A 23,654-nucleotide genomic window follows, 5' to 3' on the forward strand; every position below is an offset into this window, starting at 1 on the left:
CTCCGCTATAGCAAGCTACACTGTAGCAAGCTTACGATCTCCGTTGTAGCGGGCTAGCGAGTTTCGCTGTATCGAGTTTGCAGCTCCGTTGTATCAAGCTAGCAACTTCGGCTATAGCAAGCTATAATGTATCAAGCTAATGAGCTTTGTTGGACTGAGCTTGCGAGCTTTACTGTATCATGCTAGCATGCTTTGATTTAGCGAGCTAGCATCTCCACTGTAGCGAGCTATGCTGTGTAAAGCTAGCGAGCTCCGATGTAGCAAGCCCCACTGTTGCGGGCGGGCGAGCTCTGCTGTATCTAGCTATTGAGCTCCAGTGTAGCAAGCTAGCAAGCTGCAGTGTATCGGGCTAGCGAGCTTCTTTGTATTAAGCTAGCGAGCAGACCCACTGTCAACAGAGTGGCTGGCTAGCGTAGCGAGCCTACCCACCGAGTCCCCACTTAAGCCAAAGTGGGCAAACACAGGTGGAGCCACCAGGGAAAATATGGACAAACTAATTTGTAGCTCACATTTTCAACCCATTTTGAAACCATATGGGGTCCACCGGGCCTTGCTGGCTGACAGTTTTACCACTGATTTAAATTATTTTGTTGTGGTTGCTGAGACTGCGGGAACCAAACCAAGCAGAAATGTCAGGAACTGGTGAAGGACCCACCATCACTGTTCTGTTCCCACAGCGGGTCGCCTGACCATTCCTTCATGCTCCCTGTCCTGAGGAATGTCGCTGCAGCCGCTCCTCTTAACGTTCCCTTTCCTAGAGGAGGGTCACTGTTCATCCCCCTTTTCCAGGTTTCCTGTTCCGGAGGGTCACTGGGACCACTCCTTCATGTTTCACATCCCAGGACTTCTACTCATGCCTGTTCCTGAGGAGGGCTTCTCTGATTCCTAACTGTTTTCTTGACTTGCTTTCGGGTCCCCTCGTCTCAGGCATTTGGGCATCTGGGATCTGCCCTTTTAGGGAGGGGGTACTGTGAGGCTCCTGTGCTTGGGTTTTTGGGATTTTGTCATGTTCATAGCTGTCTTTATTTGGTTAATCACCCTCAGTCTATTTAAGTATCTGGTTTTCAGTCCTTCGTGGTCAGGTCATCTGTTCTGTCATCTGTTAAATTGTCATGTTCTGGCTTATTTATTAAATGTTGAAGTTTCTGTCACCAAGCCTCGTCTCCTGCATTTTGGGGCCTAAACCACCAGTTCCTGACATAAAAACAATTAGAAAAACATTTTTTTTCCTTCTGAAGCAAAAACAAGTCAAATTAAAGTTAAGCTTTTAGAATATATATAGTATTTTTTTAAACAGGGTCTTCTTTTTTCTGTTGGCAGAAACTTCATATTGACTGCAGGGAGCTAACATGTAAAGTTTTAAAACATTCTTTTTTATAGTCTGCATAGTCTGCATTAATACATTTATCTCTCAATTAAAGACTTTCTGTTTAAGTACTGAAATGAGAGAAAATATACATTTAGGATATATATGTTTTTAAACTCCTGAATTCACACAAAAAACATTTAAAAAGTGAATACTGAGAAACTGCCTTTAATCAAAACAAAGCGAGATGCTTTAACTTATACAAAATACAAAACCATGATGCATTTGTTACAAAACAATGTTTTGCTGTTTATTATCGCCCTGCGACAGACTGGCTCCAGAGACTGTCCAGAGTTTACCCCGCCTTCAGTCGGGGTCACAGGGTCACACATTAAAGGGTAACCAAACCCTAAATCCACTTTTTTTGTCTGCTGACCTCAATAAATGGGGCTTTAAAAGTATAGTCTGTTGGTCATTGCCAAATGTTTGACAAATTAAAATAATCTTGTTTAATTCTTGAAAATATAATCAAAAACCATCTGTGTGCTGCCCCCTACAGGTTGAATCGATGTATTATAGTTGAATTTAAACCATGTAAGTTTCAGGAGTCTCTAGTCATGATCTGCAGCTCCAGTAATGGTAACAGTCCTGCCCCCCAAGCCCCGCCCCTCTGACTGGATTTTCAAATTTCGGTTGTGGGTGGAGTCAGCCTCCAACTTCCCTGTTTGGTTACCCTTTAAGTGGATAAACTGTTTACCACCCTGTGCCATCATTACACACTGAAGAGAAAGTCTGGGTGTCATGTCATGGAAAGTCTGCTGGAGCCACTGAACTTTTCTTTAAATTTAGGAAATTCCTCTTTTTTGGTCTCTTCGGGATCTGTGCTTGGTCCCGATCCGCCTCCGGTGGATCCCGAAAGACAAACAGCCGTTCTTCTGCTGCAGAGTCCAGCTCCTCTGCTGAGGTCAGCTTCACCTGCTGTTGATGTTCTGGCGGTGGGGGTGGCGTTTTCAAAAGTCTGCCCTGCTTTCCTTTCCCTTCAGTCAGTGGAGCTTCAGTGTCTTTTGAGGGCAGCCGGGTGGATGATGGGAGCAGTTTTTCCATCAGACTCCGCCTCTGTTCCTGCAGTCTGGGAGAGTTTAGAGGACAAAGGAGCTGTTGTTAGCAGGACAGCAGAGCTGAAGTACTGACCTCATGCATGCGGCTGCAGCAGCCAAACCACAGAATTCATCTGATGAAAAGCACAACTCCTTGCGGCGTGGGATTTGTTGAAAAGCGTCCAGGAGGTGGAGGAGGGGGAGGAGTGACGCCGGAGACACGCTGCACTTACCTCTCTGCTTCCACCGCACAGCCAGCCACGTTCATGGCATTTTTCTGCACCACGTCTCCTCGCAGCTTGACAGGAAGGACTGCGTTCACGTCTCCAGGGAATCTGCTCACAAAGTGTCATGAAGAGCTTTGATCAGACTCCTCCTGCAGGAGGGGAAACATTTCCACATTTTTCTGCAAAGGGCAGCGTTCTATGGAGCTAATTTGGGGCCAATATTATTTGAAACTCAAATAAAACATAAAAAAATATTAATGTTTGGCCAAGAAAATGTAAAATGTCCAAAACTTTTCGCTATTCTAAAAGGAATTTTATTATTTTCAGCTTCAAATGTTTTGACTTTTGGGTTTCAAAACTCAAAATTTAAATTTCAAGCCTGACTTTGAACTAAGCCTAAAAAACAGAACATTTGAAGCGGAGAATATTCAAATTTATTTAAGAATGGCAAAATTTTTTTGACATTTTATCTTTTTTTTGGCCAAATACCAATATTGTTTTCAATTTGTTTTATTTGAGTTTCTAATAGTATTTTCTGTAATTTAGCTCCCTGCCTCCCAGGCTGATGCTGTTAATGAATACTCAGAAAACTAACGGCAAAGAAAAAAACGGTTTCAGTTTGCAGGAATTATAGTGTGATGTTTGTCTGATTTGTTTTGGAATTCTTCATGTAATTTCTGTTCATCTTCAGACTGGACTTCATGAGGAATCCTGCACAACAACAGTAAGATGGCGGACATTTTGGCTGTGAGGAACGTCAGAGTTGGTTCTTCCTGACAACTTTAATGCAGCAAAGATTTTCAGGATTTGGAGAAAAGCATTTATGGCAGATTTGTTAGAGACAAACCCATAATAATCTTTCGAAATTATTATGGGATGGCCACATTGGTGTCCATCTTGTGGCAAAATCTGAGATTTGGTGATTTTCACGTATAGGAAAATGATCCTTTTGTTAGAGAGGTTATCACAAAATTTCACACACATGCCACCAGCTTAGCCCTAAACTGACCCCTAGAGTTTTGTCGACCTTTGACCTGGGGAAGAGCCCGCCATCTTGAAATTAAAAAAAAAAAAACCTTCAGTAGCTTCTATATATTCAAACTAGGGTCGGGACTCGCTTAAAAAAATAACTAAGAAATCTCAAATCTGGAAAAAATTTATTGCAATTAATTGCCTTTTTTGGTCACAATATTTGCCAACCACTTATTATCTTCACATAATCATAATATGAAATCACATGCAAAATTTTACTTTTAGAACGTTTATTTTTAACCCTTTGGAACTTAAAGTCTAGAACTCAATTTTTGTCTATATTTGAGTTTTCTGTATTTTCAATTTGAAAGACGACCTGCTGCTTATTTGGTATCATTTTAATCAGCAAAACCTCTCCTATGTGACACTATCTTTATTTAGTCTTTTTTTCTATGTTACATTCACACACTGGACATAAAATCATGCAAAAACAGAACATTCCATCTGGGGAAAATGGGATTCATTTTGCTGTGGAAACTCCAAAAATGTTTAACATACTGTTGTTACAACATATAATGAAAGTTTTAGGTGTAATTTTATAAAAACAAGAATAACATTTCTCAACAAACTAATCAGTGTGTTTTTTAATGAAAATACAAAAAAAATCAAAAAATTAGAATTTTCAGCTTTTTCTTTTTTTCTCATATATTTTCTTTATTGTGTTTTTGAAAATATTTTTTGGGAGAAGTTTGATCCAGCTGGATTTCAGATCAGCTCAGCTGGAATCTACACAGGGGTGGGCGTGTCTGTCCATTCTGAACTGCTCACCTCCAGCTAATGGCAGTTGCTGGGTCACAAACCTAAGCTTTGTGGTTTTCATCTGCCCCTGATCCATCACGATTTGAATAAAAAAATAAGAAACCCAAACTTCAAATTCAAACTTTTACTAGTTCTTCTCTAAACTACATAAACCTGTTCGCCCTCCACAGGCAACCAAAGAATAAAACGGTTGCTAAGGTGATAAAACAAACATTAAGTTTTTTTTTTTTTATACATTTGTCAGGTGCAGATCTGACCAGGGTGGTTGGATAAGGGGGATGTAGCACCCGCTCAGCCAGTAAGGGCGGGGCTTAAGGAGCGGCGAGAGCGGGTGGGGTCTGACGGTCGTACAACGCCACACGCAGCTTTATTTATTCATTGTTTTGGGATTATTTTGAATCTGGAAACAGGGCTCTGACAAATTCATGTAAAGTAAGTCTGACATGTTCTCTTAAAATGAGTAAAGACTCCCAGCGATGCTGCATTTCTGTCCATTTATGATTTTTCTGACGCGTTTGGAGCACCGATGTCATCTGACATTGGAGAAGTTGGTTTATAAACTTTATTGAACTTAAAACGATTTCCAACTGTGTTTCTTCCTTTTTAGCATAACATAGTAGACTCACAATAAATAACAGGACGTTTCTGAAGGAACTGCTGTTAGAAAATATCCCTCTGATTTTCTCTATTATTGTGCAAAACTGAAAAAAAAATTTTTTTAACAAAAATGAAAGTTTGAAATAAAAAAAATGCACATAAATTAATCTTAAGGTAATAAAATTCATTTTGGGGATAATTTCTAAAAAAAGCTAATAAAAATAGCTAAACTCTAAAATATTCTAAAAAAACTATTTAAAAAAAGCCCAAATTAACCAAAACAGCTAGCATGTAGCTGAAATGTTAAACTCCAAAATAGCCTAAAAATCTTAGTAAATGCCAAAATTAATTCAAAAAGCTAACAGAATGCCTATTTTTAAAATGTTAAACTGTAACTTTTTAACATAATTATGAATAATAAAAAGGCAGGAATATTATTCCAGAATAAATCAACTTAAACCTAAAATAACTTTCAATATTTTACTCTATAAAAATATATTCTGTCAAAATTATACAAGTTAGAAATAAGCACAAGATAACATCGGGCCGTTAATAACAATAAAATAAAATGATCTGGAGGGCCGGATAAATTTACCAAGAGGGCCGGATTCGGCCCCCGGGCCTCCTAGACTCTGACTCGTGTTATAGAGGATTGACATCCCTGATCAGATCATTGATCCTCGATCAAATAACCTATCATCAAATTCAGAAACAATAAAGCAGTTAGAATCTGGAAACCATGAACAGCAGGATCTGAAAAGAAAACTGCCAACATGATTTCCCTAAAGAATAGATTTAAATGCTCCAGAGAAGCCAGATAAACTAAATAAAAACACATGAGAGCTGTTTTCCTCCTCTGCCCTTCAGCAAAACAATCTGATACTGAAGTCAGTTTGAGCTTGGAACCACATTCACCTCCGTGATCCAAACTCAGCAGGAGTCGCTGAGGAAAAAGAAAACAAAACCATAAAGACATTCATCTGCAGCGGGGCTGAAGGGAAAACTGCTCCAGAGTCTGATTCTCAAAATCATTTCAGTAAAACATAGAAAATGTCTCTGAACAGCAAACATCTCAGAGGATCCTAAAAATACACAAACTTTGACAGCATTTTTCAGAAGTATGTGACCTAAAAGTGTCTGCAAATCCAAGCAAACTCAGTTTGAACAGAAAAGGTTGAACTAAATGATTTAACTTCAGGCCTTCATAATGGCTACCATTAAAGGGTAACCAAACCCAAACAGACTTCACCTCTATAAACGAGGCTTTAAAAGTGCTGTATGTTGGTCATTGCCAAATTTTTCCTAAAATAAACTTGTTTAATTTTTGAAAATATAATTAAAAGTTGCCTGTGTACTGCCCCCTACTGGTTGAAATGATGTTTTGAATTTCTTGATTGGTCACACAGTTTCAGAAGTCTGACGTCATGATCTGTAGCTCCAGTAATGATAACAGTCCAGCCCCCAAGCCCCGCCCCTCTGACTGGATTTTCACATTTCAGCTGTGGGTGGAGTCAGCCTCGAACCTCCCTGTTTGGTTACCCTTTAAAGATGTCTGAATTAAACACTTGGAGCAACATATCTGTTTAATCTAAATAAAAAATGTCACAAACTTTAATAAATGCACCAAAGTTCTCTAAATTTGTAAAGTCACAGATTTTTCTTAATAAAGTCGTTTTGATGAAAATGTTAATTGTTGCAAACATTTGTCAAATTTTAATTTAGAGCAACATTTTTTTCTACCTTTTAATCGTTTTAAAGATGAAGTTGCTGCGAGTGAAGAGAAACTCCAGCTCTTACCCAGAATGCTCCTGTTCTGCAGAGTGTTTGGGGTAGACGGCGTCACTGAGGGACAGAAGTTGGCTCTCCGGCAGGGCTGGTAGGAGCAGGCGCAGCACCTCCTGCAGGGTGGCGGTGGATACGTGAGTCTGCTTCACCAGCTGAGATGTAAACTCCAGATCCTGGAGGGAAGCAGTCAAAAGTTGTGATCAGGTTGACAGGAGACCTGGAAGAGAAACATCTAAAGCAGGAGTTTCATACTCAGTCAAACAAGGTCCCAAAATCCAAACACACATTAGGTCACAGACCGAACAGGATAAACATTTTTTATGTAAATATATTTTATATGTATTATTTTATATGTATATGTATTATATATGTATTTATATATTTTATCATAATTATTAACTAGATATAAAGCATTGCTGTAAATGCTGTAAACTGAATCTGGCTGCTGAAGATGCTAGCCAGCTAAAATATTAGCTAAATGCCAAATTAGCCTAAAAAACTAAAATAAAAAAACTTAAGTTAGCCAAAACAGCTAGCATGTGGCTGAAAAAATAGCTAAACTTCAAAATATCCTAAAAAACTGAAAAAAGCCAAAATTAGCCAAAACAGCTAGCATGCAGCTGAAATATTAGCTTAATTTCAAACAGCCTAAAAAACAAAAAAAGCCTAAATTATGCATGTGGCTGGTCATTTATTATTTATTTTTTATGTTTATGTGTACTATCAAGGGGTATTATCTGTTGTTTTATATGTTATGCTGGGTAATTATGGTTGTTGTGATATGTAATGATGCTGCTGACATTGCATTTCTATGTTATGTAACTCAGTTGTAAATAAAGCCTTATATGTAAAAAACAGTTAACATGAAGCTAAAATATTATCTAAATTCCAAAATAGTCTAAAAACTTAAAAAAGTCTTAATTAGCCAAAACAGCTAGCTTGTAGCTGAAATATTAGCTGAATTCCATATTACCCTAAAAAATCTTAGTAAATGCCAAAATAGTCCAAAAATCTATCAGAATGCCAAATTTATAACTGTAACTTTTTAACATCATCATGAATACTAAAAAGACAGGAATATTATTCCAGAATAAATCAACATAACCTGAAATAATTTTCAATATTTAACTCTCAATAAAAATATTTTTAGTCAAAATAATACAAGTTAGAAATAAGCGCAATATAACATTGGGTCATTAATAACAGTAAAATAAAATTATTTGGAGGGTAGGATCCGGCCCCCGGCCTTGACTTTGACATGTGATCTAAAGCCTCACCAGGTCGCAGAGGGAACGGAGTCTTTTCAGCTCCATCGCTTCTTTTGAATCCTCCACAGACTGATGGTTAGTGCTCATTTCTAGAAACCTGAAAACAACGTCCAGACTGAGAAACTTTGCAGATCTCTCCTTTGGAAAGAAGCAGTCGGGTCAGCTGACCTCTCAGTCATCAGTGTGAGAACCCGCTCACACTTGTGAAGCGCCTCCTGGAGGACAGTTGTCATCATGGCGTCTGAGCGCAGCTGAAACTGTTCATCTTCATCGCTGCACTCCTCCTCCTCAGGTTCTTTATGGCAGGATCGACCTGATGGGACTCCAGACTCACACGACTGCAGCTCATCCTTTTCCAGATGTTGCTCTGCTTCCTGTAAGTCCTGACCATCACAAATAAACATGGTTTAGGGAGAAAACTGCAGATTTGAGTGAACTCAGATGTTCTTCGTGACCTAAAATGCTTCATTTAGTCTGGAGTCAAAGACTGGAGTGTCCACCTGGCAGTGGCTCTGTATGAGCTGAGCCAGCTCCTGCTTCTCCAGATGTTTCCTCTCTCTGAGCAGCTGAATGAGGAGGCTTTGGAGGGAGAGCGCAGCGCCGGACGCCTCCAGGAGCGTGGTCCATCTCTCAGCCTTCTGGTAGTGGATTGTAGCCATCTGAACGGCGAGACCGTCAGTCTGAGAACGCAGGAGAGCGGATCTCTCCTTCTGCATCTCCTCCAACACCTGTCGCAGGGAACAACACTCTAAGACATGTGTCAAAGTCAAGGCCCGGGGGGCGGATCCGGGAAATTATATCCGCCCTCCAGATCATTTTATTTTATTGTCATTAATGGGCCGATGTAATCTTGTTCTCATTTCGTACTTGTATAATTTTGACAAAATATATATTTTATGGAGAGTAAAATATTGAAAGTTATTTAAGGCTTTTTTCAATTTCTTTGGCTGTTCTGGAGCTTAGCTAATATTTCAGCTACATGCTAGCTGTTTTGGCTGATTTAGCCTTTTTTAGACAATTTTCAAGTTTAGCTAATTTTTTCATCTACATGCTAGCTGTTTTTTCGTTTTTTTAAGGCTAATTTGGCATTTAGCTAATATTTTAGATAGGTATCATCTTCAGTGATTTCAGCTGTCAGCTTCATCATTTTCATCTATCAATTTCAGCATCTTCAACGGCCAAATTCAGCTTACAGCATTCACGCTAGCATTATTGCAGGTAATGCTATATATCTAGTTCACAATTATGTTAAAAAGTTAAAGTTTTAAAGTTTAAAAATGTAGTTTTAGAGCAGGGGTTCCCAACGTGGTCCCTAACCAGGTTGCCCTCAAGGACCCTGTTGGACCTTGTTGTCATTGTTGATAAATATGGTGAGAAATCACAAATCAGTATCTTTACATAGAGGAGTATCATTATTCATTATTAATAATGTAGAACTAACTATAACTAAGTCAATTTTTTTTATTTCAAACTGGTAGCCCTCAGTACCCATAAAGTAGCTCTCAGTTTCCAAAAGGTTGGTGACCCCTGATTTAGAGTATTTGATTAATGTTTATCCTGTTCGGCCCGCAACCTACGGTGTGTTTTGGAATTTGGCCGCCTGTACTATTGAGTTTGACCCCCCTGTTCTAAGAGTTCTTACAGGAATATCTAGAAGATAATTGTACATTTATCCCACCTGCTCCATCAAACCCGTCTCCATTTCTTTCTCCTGCTCGAACAGTTGAATTCTCTCCTGGAGGCTGGTCTGGAACAGCAGCAGATCGTCTGTTTTCTTTCTGGACTCGCAGGCTTTTCCGTTCGACGTCTGCAAATGACCACAAAACCCTTCAGTGGTTAGAAATACAACCACTCTAGGCTGCAGCGTCTGGACCAAACACAATTTATCATCCATTTTAAAATCAATTCCCTGATGTTTATGTTATTGTTACTATCATGATCAATATAATGTGTAGTGAGGAGTCCTCTCTGTCACTCCATGTCCTGGTAGCCAATGAGCTCAAAGCCCCGCCCCCAAGTAAAAACTCGGCAGGAAAAACTCGAAAATCTGAATTGAAGCTGAAAAAAAAGTAAAGTTGAAAGTACAAATAAATAAAAAATAAACATTATTTTTTAATTCTTAACAGTTTTAGCTTTTTTATGTTCAAGTTTCAAATTTACATTTTTTTTTCAAGTTTTCAATATGATTTTTTTTTCAAATGTTCAATTTTATTTTTTCAAATTTTCAATAATTCTTTCAAGTTTTCATTGTTTATTTTCAGGTCTAAAATGGCTTTAAAAATGTTATTTTATTTTTTTCAAATTTACAATCCCTGTTTTTACAAATTTCAATCTGTCATTTCGTTCACTCTGAGCGGATCCTGATTTGACCCCATATTGATGTTCCTCGGGTGAAAAAACAAACTTAGAGAAATGCTGCATTCTTCAACATTAGAAGACCCAGAATTACAGGGAAAATAAAACATTACTGAGGTTTATCAGTCTAATTTATTCCAGTTTAGTGGGCCAGATTTCCTAGTTAAACGGGCCGCAGTTTGTAGGATGCGTAAAGTCAGCAGTTATTAAAAATAAATATTTTATTGCTTGTGGGGTATCTCAGCCAGAAACTTGTGCATTTAACAAAATAAAATTAAATCAGAACAAGTTAAGTGATCCTTACACTATTTCTATGGAACAATGTACCAATTTCTTGATTCTTAACTCATACAATACATGTTTTGTGTAACTGTGTGTACTTGCTATTGCGTATGCACATAAACACACAAAAACAAAACAAAAAAAATAAAAATAAACGCACCCACAACTTGAAATTACAGGGTTAGGGTTAGACTATCAATTCAAAAAGGCTCCTACACACAAATCTATGACAAAAGTACGCACCAATCACCTAAAACACACAAACAGAACTGCATTTAAGCTCAGATGATTTCACGTCTCCAGATTTGTGTTTTAATGATGTGTTTAAATGCTGCTAGAATGCTGGGTCATCAGAGTTTTCTGGTCAGCTGCTTTGAACTTAAATTGGGAACAATATCTGGTGAAAACTTGACATTTTTTCCACTTTATTAAACAATCTGATGGACTGTGTTTTTCTCAGTGTTTTTCTCTATAATGTTGATGAGATTCACCATCTGCTCCTCGCCCTTCTTCCTCCATGCCGCCATGGCGGTGTGTAGCTTGGTTCTGGAGACGGCATGAGGCAGAACCAGGCAGCGGTCGATGACGGACAGACACTTCTGAAACTCCAGCTTCATCCTCAGCCGGTCCTCCTCTGACAGACTCAGCTGGGAGAGACACAGACGGCTGACGGAGAGGACAGAGAAACAGACGTAATCACAAAAATCGCAAAAAAACTCCCAGCATGCCTCGCCTGAAACCTGTGGTGAAGTGTTGTTATAGAAGGAACTCAGATTCTGATATTTAAAGAATAAACTAACATTTTTATTAGGGCTGTGAATGTTGACACGTTAACATGCACGATTAATAGAACATAATTAATTTGTTAATGTGTATTAAAGACCTCAGGCGTCCTGCTGTGCAGTTGTGAGATCACCGTAATAAAACTGTCTAAAATTAAACTTTTTTTATATTCTGTGATTGAAATTTCATGAAATTAAAGAGATAATATGGCATTTATTTGTAGTTTTTGGACAAAAGTGATCTCCTATTTTAATAAATAAGGCGGAGAACGAAAGTCAATCTGACTGTAATGCAGCAGCAGCAGTGCACCTGCTGTGGGGGGCGGAGCCAAACTGAACTGTCTGCTATGAGAAATCCAGCGAGGAAACTGACTACTATTTTATTTTGGGATGGGGGCGACATTTTCCACAATAACAAGCAACGGTGTTGTCTATAAATTGTGGAATCTCTGCGATTCTCAGCGAAAATCCTGCTCACCGACGACGCCGGAGGTGAGCAGTTCAGAGTGGACAGACACGCCCCCACCTGTGTAGATTCTAGCAGTCGACCAGAAATCCAGCTGGATCAAACTTCTCCCAAAAAATATGTTTTATTATTTTCACAAACACAATAAAGAACGTTTATGGGGGAAAAAAAGTAGAGAAAAACAGAAGTCCAGGAAAAATGTCCAAGAGAAAAAAGAGAGATATTCTAATTTTTGGGCTGCTGGTGTGACGTTAGCCTGAATTCTTTTGTATTTTCATTCAAAAAATGTTGATTAGTTTGTTGACAAATTTTATTCTTGTTGTTTTTATAAAAGTGCAACTAAATCTTTCTTTCTATGTTGTAAAAACAGTTTTTTAAAACATTTTCGGGGTTTCCACAGCAAAATGAATCACAGTTGTCCAGATGGAATGTTCTGTTTTTGCATGATTTTATGTCTAGTGTTTGAATATAACATGGAAAAAAAGACAAAATAAAGATAGTGTCACATAGTAGAGGTTGTGCTGATTAAAATGATACCAAATAAGCAGCAGGTAGTCTTTCAAACGGAAAATACAGAAAAATACAGAAAAAAACGGATTTTTAGACTTTAGGTTCCAAAGGGTTAAAAATAAACGTTGTAAATGTACAACTTTGCGTGTGATTTTATATTATGATTATTTGCAGATAATAAGTGGCTGGCAAATACTGTGACAAAAAAACAAAAAAAACGAAAACAAAAGGCGATTAATTGTGATTATTTTTTTCCAGATTTGTAATTAATTAGTTCATTTTTTGATCGATCCCTGACCCTAATTTTTATGTCATCTGAAGTCCACAAAACGTTCTCTTACAGTCAGAAAAGAAGAGGGACTTCCTGACAGAATCGGCAGCTGACCTGAAGAAATCCCTGCAGCACTTCCTCAGCTCCTTCTGCTGCTGCAGCTCCTCCTCCATGGCTCGCTGCAGCGCCTCCCGGGTGCAGCTGAGGGTGCGTAGGGCCGCCTTGCCCTCCTGATGGAGCCGGTCCTGGCCCTGCAGAACAGCGCTGGTCCCCTGTGCAGTCGCCTGCCGTGGTCCCACCTCTGGTTCCGGCGGTACTGAGGGGAGTTTAGCTCCTGGAGGCAGCAGTGCCAGCATGGCTTGAGCTGCTGACGGCTGGATGGTTTTGGCTTCAGCTAAGGCCCCCTGTATCACCCCCATGGTCATCTGAGCAGCAGACGGAAGAGCAACTTATAAACAAAAACAACCTTCTGACCTTTGAATTTGGAACGGCCTTTCCACTGAGATGCTTCTCTGATGAGCGCCTCACCTTCCGAATGTCTGCAGCAGCTTCTTCATCCAGGTTGTTGATGAGCTCTGCAAGCTCCAAGCTGTGAGACGTCAACAAGTCCCGCCAACAGCGCAGATGCTGTCCCACATCTACCGTTTCCTCCTGATCTCGACACCCGCTCGACAAATCCCTCTGTCTCTGTTTGTGCAGCATCACCTGGAGAAGCAAGACCGATAAAAATCCTGTTTTGGTTTTTTTTAAATGTCCTCGCTGAGTATTGATTTATTCAAATTGTTGTGAATTTGGAGCAGGCAAAAAATGCAGTTGAAAAAAGATCATATTTGTGACGTAGGGCTATTGAATTTTATAACTTTTTCATTTCAGGTGATAATAATGTATATTAGGATATGAATCAAATAACTATATTTGTCAAGTCTGTGGCTCAAAAGAGAAAAGTGTGATCATCAGCCAGTTGTTTAGATTTAAATTGGTATTTCCTGTCATACTTTCAACACAACAGATGCACTGAAGGTACACGATGCAATCTTTTTTTGAGATAACTTATAAAAAAGGAATAAAAATTAAAAACTGAAGTGAAAAATAAAGCAAAAGCTTTCAAGTTTTGAAAGAGAACAGAAATAAAACTAAACAATAAAATGTTCAGTTCCATTTAAAACAAGGCATTAGTTCTACAATAGATTATAATGTTTCTTAAGTTTTTCCCTGCTCCGCTACACGCTGCAATGGGGAAGGGGGGCGGGCAGTCCCGCCCACAGCTGAATTTCTAAAGAACAGGCACTTTTTTTTTTAAATTTTGACTAAAAACTACATCATCATAGTAAAAGATCACTGGGAATACTTTGAAAAAATAGATCAAAAAGATCACTTGTTAAACCGTGGGAACGCACATGTTACCCACAAACTTTACCATGCCAGAGATGAGCTCCCTCCTCCTCTTGATCAGTCCACAGCGCATGGCTCTCCTCTCTTGGTTCAGCGTTTCGTCCAGTCTCTGTCGGACCGTCACAAGCTCCTTCTGGGCCTTCTCCTGCAGCTGCTCCATCTGCTCTGCAGGAATGAGACTCCCTCTGGTGGAGGAACAGAGCAGCAAATCTGAAGGAGCTGTACGGCAAGCGAAAGGTTTCATAAAACACCAGGAAAATGATGTATTAAACTACAGTGAAATAGCCATCATAAGCGCAGTTTTTGACATATTTAAAAAGTAACTTATGCACATCTTTGGGTGATTTTGATTACTATTATGCCATTGTTTACAGCATGTGTCAAAGTCAAGGCCTGGGGGCCGGATCCGGCCCTCCAGATCATTTTATTTTATTGTTATTAATGACCCGATGTTATCTTGTTCTCATTTCTAACTTGTATAATTTTAACAAAACATATTTTTATGGAGAGTAAAATATTGAAAATATAATATAATATAAAATATTGAAAGTTTTTTAAGGTTTGAGTTGATTTATATTGGAATAATATTCCTTCCTTTTTATTATTCATAATTGTGTTTAAAAAACTACAGTTTTAGAGTTTTAAAAATTGACATTCTACTAGTTTTTGGAGTATTTTGGCATTTACTAAAATTTTGGAGTTTAGTTAATATTTAAGCTACATGCCAACTGTTTTGGCTAATCTATATTTTTGTTTGTTTTTTAGGCTAATTTGGCATTTAGCTAATATTTTAGCTAGCTATCAGCTTCATCGTTTTCAGCTACCAGCACTAGCATCTTTAGTGGCCAAATTCATCATTCTTCATTATCACAGGTAATTCTATATATCTAGTTCATAATTATGTTAAAAAGTTACAGTTTTAAAGTTTTAAAAATGTATTTTTAGAGTGTTCAATAAATGTTTATCCTGTTCGGCCAACGATCTAAAGTGTGTTTTGGATTTTGGCCCCTTGTGGGATTGAGTTTGACACCTCCGATGTACATCATGTTTTATGGTCTTTTATGATCATTTTTGCTTGCCGTAGTACAGAAGACTCAATGAGACGAGATCAGATGAATAAGCGTCAAACAAAGGAGACTTTTTAGAGTTAACTAGCACATTCAGAGCAGATCTCCATTTTCCAGCTGAGCTTCAACTGTCTGTGAGTTCCTGTGATCCATATGTTGTTTTTTGTCTTAACAAAGTGCTGCTCTGTGGGAAAAACGTCTGTTTTTATAGTTCCGGTCAAGTTTATATCTTATTTTTCACAGTTTAAAAAGTGAAAAAGCTTAAACTGTGGCTCATGAAATGACAAAAAGAAACTTCATGAGATTCTTTTAAAGACTGAACATTTACATGGGAAAGAAATCTAGAAGGAAAGTGAATTTCTGAAGGTGAGAGTGTGATCAACCTCCTGATGTGAGTAAACCAGCTGTCAAGGCTGCTGGAGGTGGAGGAGAAGGAGTCTGAAATCAGGCCGTTGAGGCTGTGCAGGCTGTGCACCAGGAACCGTCTCTGTGCGCTGCGTTCAGACAGCACGTACCGCTGGTTGGCGAGGACCACGTCCAGCACCTCCTCCAGCTCATCCTGGCCAGAGAAACCAAACCCAGAACACTCAACACAGAGAGACACTCGGCTCCTTCTGGAGAGGATTCGCTTCCTTTTACCTGACAGGTGAAGTATTTGTGCTGGAGACTTTGTGCGGCGCTCTTCTCCAGCTCGCCCATCCTCACGGCCTCTTCCAGTTCCTCGGAGAAGATCTTGTGCAGCTCCACCCGCCTCCGCTCCACGATCTGCCGCTGCACCTTCGCCGAGGCTTCTTCGTGCCGCACCAGGAGCGCGCGCTGAAGCCGACTCTGGCTCAGCTTGTGCAGCTTCTCCAGGAGGACACTGCAGCGCAGGAGCTCCTGAACAGGTAAAGCCACAGCTTTGATTCAGTTTTAGAAACAAACACAAACAAAAATGTATGGACGTGTAAACAGTTAAAAATAAAATCTGGCACTTTGAGATGCCTTTTTCAAGTGTTTTTTTCTTTTTTGTGATTATTGAAATAAATTAGAGAAAGACATTTCTCTAAATAACTATTTTTGTGTTTTTCAATCAATTCTCTTTGAGAAAACGTTTTTCTGAGATAATTTATTTCTTTATGAGCTACAAACTCAAGAAAACTGCAAGCTGATTGGCAATCAGATACTGACCAGAATCCAGTGTCCAGGATGAACAGCTAATTTTTATTTTTAGCGATGAAGAACAATGAATTACTATTGGAGGTCTTGGTTAAATAGGCTCCGCCTACTGCACATCAACAAAGTGCTCCAGAACATTCCAGAAAATCTATTTCATCTATCAACAACTGACGACAAAAATGATCAAAACTTCATACAAACTTGATTGCTGCTCTTAATACATACTATAAATAAATTGACATTTAATCAAAATACCATAATACTTACTATTACAATAAATCACAGTTGTGGAGTATCAATCAATCAAATCCTTTATTACTCCCACAATGAGGAAATCATCTCAGTGGTGGGCAGCAGCCGCTGGACGGCGCTCTATCGCCCAGTAAGTAAGTAAGAGTAATGCTCTTTGTAAACGTTGTCTTGTCCCTTTACTCTTTATTTTAAATTTGCAGTGTTTTTTTTTTTAGATTTTTTATTTTCAAGATGAATTTTATTGGAATTATTTTTTGTGCGTCTATATACATATTTCTTTTCACTACAAACTTTGACAAAAAATTATTTCGGAAAAAATTACTTTGAAAGTTGACAAATAAAATATTTAAAAAGAACACAAAAATGTGTGATTTTTTAAAAAACAAAAATAATTTTGAAAAAAAAAGAAAAAAACAAAAATATTCTGAAAACACAAAATATATTATTTTTTAAAAATGCCAGTATATTTTTGAAAAACACAAAATGCATTTGAAAAACCCAAAAATATAAAAAAAAAATACACAAAGTAAATTATTTAAAAACACTAAATTATTTCGAAAAGCATTTTTTTTTAAAACACCATTAATTATTTAAAACATTTTTTTGAAAAGCATAAAATAAATTAAATAATTAAATAAATTAAAACAAACAAATGTGTAAAACCAAAAAAATATATACAAAATCCCACAAAATTAATTATTAAAAAAAACCACTAAATTATTGTGAAAAGCACAAAAATATATATGTTTAAAAACAAAAGAAATATTTTTGAAAAACATAAAAATATTTTTTTCTTGAAAAACACAAAAATATGTTTGAGAAACACGAAATAAATTATTTTGAAAAATAAGCCAAAAAAAAGTATTTAAAAAAAAGTTTTCTGGAAAATGATTTAAAAAAGCGCCAGATTTTGCTGCATTTCTCTGAAGCTAGAATGATTAGAGCGTGCGTTGTGTCCACCTGCTGGTCTGCGTGCTGACAGAGCCGCTCTGCTCGGGCCTTCTCTGCAGCTTCTCTGTGATGCTCTGCTTCCATTTCCTCCCGGGTCTCCAGATTACAATGACCGGCGAGGGCCGCCATGCGTTCTCCGCGCTCCTCCTTCAGGCGGCCCTCCATGCCCAGCAGCTGCCCATGAAGCACGCTGAGCAGCCTCTGGTGGGCCTGGCTGCTGGTCTGACCCTGAGAACGCAGACCGCCAAGCAAGCAGGACATCACGTCTTTGTAGATCTGAATCCGGATGAGCTCCAGGTTGCTGGTGGCGCGCAGCAGCGTCGACATTTCAATGCTTAAAGGAGAGGACATGAAGTTCAGTTCATTCAGACTAGAATATTTGCAGTTGCACTTTCTTTTGCTCACTTTTCCAAAGCTTGGTACATGTTGTGAGGTTCTTCCAGCACCATGACATCCACCATCTTGTCTTCAAATGTGGCTTCATCTTTGATGGCCTCGCTCATGCTGCAGTCTGCATACTCAGGGTCTGAATCGCCTCTGTTTCTCTGCGGACAACAAACCCAACTGTTTGTTTTTTTAATTTAAGGTGAACAAACAGATTTCTGGAAGGCTCATACTCTCTGCTGGAGGAGACTCAGTGCTGTGGTGGAACCAGCCAGGTTCATGGCCAGAAACCCCAGCGACAGAAGAACCAAGGCCACAAAGAATCCAGCAGCAAAGCCAGCAAAATGGACTCGATGGTTCGGATAAATCTAGGATAACACATTTCCACAATAAATAAACTAATTCCAGATTCAAAATACGACAGAATTACACAATTATTTCAATTTAATAAAATAAAACTCACAGCATCACTGGAATTTAGCCTCAACGTCAGGTTGGCTTGTAAAGGACCAAACATGCAGATGTCATTCTGTAGAGGAAGGACAACATTAAAGAATCCATCAGCCTCGTGCCACAGATAACCTCATGTCTGTTTTCTAACAGCTGTTATCAGTCTGATTGCTTCACTCTTTGTTTTGTTGATGAGCCTGAAAACTATGAAGAGAAAATATTCTAATTCGATTTGTGTGAGCGTAATTCTTGATTCATAACTCATACAATTCATTTTGTGCATAACTTTACGCACTTACAAATGTGTTTTCACATGCACAAAAATATACAATTGACACACTATACTAACTACACACAAATCTTTAAAAAGAGCGCATGGATTGCCTGTTACACACACAAAATCACATTTACTCACAGATCAGATGTGAGGCTCTTTTCACATCTCGATTCATGTGTAAATGATGTGTTTAAATTAGGGCGATAAAATACGTATCGCGATGTATCCCAAGATCCATTTCCCCCTACACCTCTAATATCAAAGGGTCATCAGAGTTTTCTTATCAGCTGTTAAAACTTAGATTGTGCATGATCACTGATCATTATTATTATTCATTGTGAATAATATTTAGTAAAGACTTGACATTTTCCCACTTTCTTAAACAGATATAATTATTATAAAAAGGTCTAAACATGGGTTTTTAAAAGACTCAACGCTTTTTCTGAAGTCTTCAAGAAATAACACCAGGTCTTTCTCCACACTCAGGGAGCGGAGTGGGACAACAAGAGCTGAGCAGAAATTTAGGTTAATCAAATCTCACAATAATCAAGAATTGTTTAAGTAAGTGAGGAAAAATACCTGGGAGGCGTTTGAGAAAGTCAGGAAAGCAGGAAGCTCGAGGACTTCACTCTTGTGACTTCTTACAAAAGCAGTATAGTTAACAGAAACATGAGATCCAGCTGGAGAAGCAAACATTTAAAATAATTACATCCACAGAAAACAATATAGTAACAGTTACAAACACAGTTGGAGACGTACCCTTCAGTGAATCGATCGCAAACATCTGGAAGCCTCTTTCCACCACTCTGCCATCCGTTCTGATGGGAGTTATTCCTGAAACCGAGTCCCGGATCACCATCTGAAACAGGTTGGCTCCACCCGCCGAACCCGTGTTATGGATCAGCAGGAAGAAGGTCAGCTGAGGAGGATCTGCATGGAGGTTCACCTGGAGCCAAAGTGATTGATTTCATTCCTCAACACACCGTGGGAATAAAGCTCAAATTCTGTGAAAGGTTTTGACGCACCTGAGCACATTTCCTAAAATTCACTGAAAAGGACGATGGACTCGACACATTCTGAACCTGGCAAAGGATTCACAGCTAATTAGCATCAAAACTATTAGATCAGAGGTGTCAAACTCAATCACACAAGGGGCCAAAATCCAAAAACACCTGAGGTCGCGGGTGAGCAGGATAAACATTTATAGAACACAATAAAACTACATTTTTAAAACTTTAAAACTGTAATTTTTTAACAAAATTATGAACTAGATATATAGCATTACCTGTGATAATGCTAGTGTGAACGCTGTAAGCTGAATTTGGCTGCTGAAGATGATGGAATTGATAGATAAAAACGCTGATGGGCTAATAGCTGAAACACTGAAGTTAAAAGCTGAAGCTTATAGCCAGCTAAATATTAGCTAAAGGCTAAATTAGACACACAAAAAAGAAAAAAAACTTAATTAAGCCAAAACAGCTAGTGTGTAGCTGAAAAATTAGCTAAACTAAAAAATACCCTAATAGAAAATCTTAGTAAATGCCAAAATAGTCCAAAAAGCTAGCAGAATGAAAAATTTTAAAACTTTAAAACTGTAACTTTTTAACATAAATATGAATAATAAAACGGCAGGAATATTATTCCAGAATAAACACCATGCATTCACCATTTACACCTAAAATAACTTTCTATATTTTACTCTCCATAAAAATATATTTTGTCAAAATTATACAAGTTAGAAATAAGTGCCAGATAACTATTAATGATAATAAAATAAAATGATCTGGAGGCCCAGATCCGGCCCCTGTGACTTGACTTTGACACGTGCATTGAAGAACGTGAATTTTGGAGGATGGGCTCACCTGAGGCAGGCTGTGATGAGGGCTTTGTCTGGTCAGAGTGTTTCTGCTGCTCCTGACCAGAACAGCGTTTGATATGAAGTTAAGGAACGAGAACAGAGAGTGTCCCCAGAGACCACGAGGGGCTGAAGAGGAGACCGGCCTTTCTTCAGAAAACAGCTCCCGGAATCCCACCGGACCTGACAGGGCGGAGTCACCTGATTCTGCTGTGACAGCATGAAAACAGAAACCAAAGTCAGACCCCTAACATGCATTTTAAAATCAACGAGAAACCACTATTTTTTCAGTGTGTGCAGTTGGTTGGATATTTTTACAATAACTAAGATTTATTTCTGTTCAAATAACAAGAAACATTTAAAAAAAGCATGAACTCTAAACAAAATTTGACCTTTAGTCTTGCCTTTCTGGATACGCAGCCCATCTTGTTCAGTGCAAAAGTTCTGCCAAAAAATAACACAAAACAGATTAAACAAATCTATGATGCATTTTTAATAATATTCCAGCATTTTAGGATGATCGAAAATTCTAATTCATTCTGTTTTGAACTTAGATCTGAGAAAACAGTATCCGAAATTAATGTATTAATTTCTTTATTTATTTATTTGCCAACATTAATAGGTGAAATTCACACACAAAGCACAAAATGTTCATAAATCTGTCGAATAAATATTATGAAACAGTAAACAAATAAAAATATGAATCCAAAAATGTAGGTTTTATTGAGAAAATATTTTTCTGATCTAAAATTACATTTTAATTTAACATTCTAAAACTCTGATTAAATATAAACTCAGCTGTATAAAGTCAGCTGTACTAAAAACTATATCAACTACTACAGGGGTGTCAAAGTCAATCGCACAAGGGGCCAAAATCCAAAACACACCTCAGGTCACGGGCCGAACAGGATAAACATTTATTAAACACTCTACATTTGAAAACTTTAAAACTGTAACTTTTTAACATAATTATCAATTAGATATATAACATTACCTGCAATAATGCTAGTGTGAATGCTGTAAGCTGAATTTGGCAGCTGAAGATGCTAGTGTTGATAGCTGAAGATGCTGAAATTATTAGCTAAAATCACTGAAGCTGATAGCTGAAAACGCTGAAGCTAATAGCATGCTAAAATATTAGCCTAAAAAAACGTAGGTTAGGTAAAACAGCTAGCATGTAGCTGAAAAAATAGCTAAACTTGAAAATAGCCCCCCAAAATGAAAAAAGCCTAAATTAGCCACAGCAGCTAGCATGTAGCTGAAATATGAGCTAAACTCCAAAATAGCCTAAAATATTTTTTATAAATGCCAAAATAGTCCAAAAAGCTTGCATCCATCCATCCATCTTCTTGACCGCTTCTTCCCTTTCGGGGTCGCAGGGGTGCCGGAGCCTATCCCGGCTACTGATGGGCGAAGGCGGGGTACACCCTGGACAGGTCGCCAGTCTGTCGCAGGGCCTCAATCACACACATCCACTCTCACAGACACACGAGTCATCAATTAACCTATGAAGCATGTTTTTGGACGGTGGGAGGAAGCCGGAGTCCCCGGTGAAAACCCACGCATGCACGGGGAGAACATGCAAACTCCACACAGAAAGGTCCCAGCCGGGATTTGAACCAGGGCCTTCTCGCTGTGAGGCAAGAGCGCTAACCACTGCGCCACCGTGCAGCCCCAAAAAGCTTGCAGAATGCCAATTTTTAAAACTTTAGAACCATAACTGTTTAACATAATTATGAATAGTAAAAAGTCAGGAATATTATTCCAGAATAAATCAACTTAAACCTTAAATGACTCTCAGTATTTTACCCTCCACATAAATATATTTTGTCAAAATTATACAAGTTAGAAATGAGCACAGGATAAGATTGGGCCATTAATAACAATTAAATAAAATGATCTGGAGGGCTGGATAGAATTACCCAGAGGGCCGGATCCGGCCCCCGGGCCTTGACTTTGACACATATGAACTACTATACTAAAATTCAAATTCTAATATTTAAAATGCTATTTTTAAAAGACATAATCCAAAGAATAAAGTCAGAACAAAATAATAAAAAAATAATTAGATAAAAATGTTTAAGAAGAAAATAAATGTTCTTAGATTATAGTGAAAATGCTAAGGTTTTTTTTGTTGCACTTCAACTGTGAATAAATAAATCTGAAATTTGAGAAGTTCAATAAAGATAAACAAAATTACATTAAAAATAAAATTAAAACCTTTTAAATATACATTTTAACGTGTAGTAAAGGCAAATAAAGTGTTTTTTATGTTTGGGGCCACAAAAATCGACCTGAAATGGTAATGATGCGTTTATAGATGTGGAGCGCATGCGCACCAAAATGTCTCGTGCATTCACCCTAAAACTAAGCAATAAAAGTACCGTACGAACCCAATGTTTCCCTGAGTACAACGCAGGAGGTGTGAGCGGTGGTGAAGCCCGACATGTCCCGTTACAGCCCGGAGGATGTCCAGCCTCCGGTACCGGCGACCTTACATGGAGACGGCGGCATAAGGGCGACAAAGACGGCGAAAGCAGGCTTAAAACCCGGAGAAAACTCAGGAAAAACATCCATATCGTCAGAGTTCCCACGATCACTCGGAGTCGCAACATTCGTGACTATTTGCTACCAGCTAAGACAGCCGCTAGCTGACTGACCGCAACGATTATCATGCTCTCGCCGTTAACGCAAAGAAAGGGGGGAAGAAAATCCCAATTTTTCCTAAGGATTTTCCACAGCGGGAACATCTTCTTTCCCTGTTCAAGTTTGACGAAAAAAGTTGCGTCTTTTGTTCGATTTTGCACAAGTTCATAATTTATAATCGCGAAAACTGAACATTATCGAGGAAAGAGTCGTCAAAAGTATAGGAAAACCCACACATACATAACATCTAAACTTTTTTCTGTTAAAGACAAGAGGATAAAACATACTGCTTCCGGGCATTTCTTTCACAATAAAACTATTGAAAACTCTGTAGCCCAACTTTGTGGCTGTATAAGTTAAAAACTGTATTAATGATTAACATTAAATAAAATAAAAAACAATAAAGTGTTGTTTTTGATTCAATAAAAGGTCAATTTTATGATAAAAATAAGCAATTGAGTTTTATTTTTGTAACCAAAGTTTAC

At 38.2% G+C, this 23,654-nt stretch overlaps 1 protein-coding gene across 2 annotated transcripts; it reads right to left on the reverse strand.

The window, feature by feature from the left end:
- Positions 1 to 1,921: 1,921 nt before the first annotated feature.
- LOC112144826 (limbin) lies at positions 1,922 to 23,651 on the reverse strand. 2 transcript variants are annotated; one of them, XM_024269642.2, is made up of 23 exons: positions 22,917 to 23,651; positions 20,916 to 20,967; positions 20,531 to 20,730; positions 19,694 to 19,750; positions 19,428 to 19,614; positions 19,248 to 19,348; positions 18,405 to 18,470; positions 18,175 to 18,309; positions 17,963 to 18,102; positions 17,567 to 17,891; positions 15,836 to 16,075; positions 15,580 to 15,755; positions 14,155 to 14,314; positions 13,266 to 13,442; positions 12,852 to 13,162; positions 11,200 to 11,374; positions 9,750 to 9,878; positions 8,572 to 8,799; positions 8,240 to 8,454; positions 8,081 to 8,168; positions 6,816 to 6,976; positions 2,637 to 2,738; positions 1,922 to 2,435 (listed from the first exon to the last, which is right to left on the reverse strand). In XM_024269642.2, the coding sequence occupies exons 1-23, from the start codon at positions 23,136 to 23,138 to the stop codon at positions 2,111 to 2,113; spliced, it is 3,972 nt and encodes a 1,323-aa protein (XP_024125410.1). In that variant the 5' UTR covers positions 23,139 to 23,651; the 3' UTR covers positions 1,922 to 2,110. The 2 variants fall into 2 exon arrangements, with proteins under 2 accessions (XP_024125410.1, XP_024125409.1); XM_024269641.2 differs by having other exon boundaries at positions 20,531 to 20,733.
- Between the last annotated feature and the right edge of the window lie 3 nt (positions 23,652 to 23,654).

Source organism: Oryzias melastigma, linkage group LG5, assembly GCF_002922805.2.
Source record: "Oryzias melastigma strain HK-1 linkage group LG5, ASM292280v2, whole genome shotgun sequence".
Taxonomy (NCBI): Eukaryota; Metazoa; Chordata; class Actinopteri; order Beloniformes; family Adrianichthyidae; genus Oryzias; species Oryzias melastigma.

Coding starts and splice junctions, on each gene's coding strand:
- LOC112144826 (XM_024269641.2), bottom strand. CDS start 23,138: ATGTTGCGACTCCGAGTGATCGTGGGAACTCTGACGATATGGATGTTT. Junction 9,879..11,199: donor AGAAGGGCGAGGAGCAGATG/GTGAATCTCATC, acceptor GGTCATTTGCAG/ACGTCGAACGGAAAAGCCTG. Junction 2,436..2,636: donor TGTGCGGTGGAAGCAGAGAG/GTAAGTGCAGCG, acceptor AAACTCTCCCAG/ACTGCAGGAACAGAGGCGGA.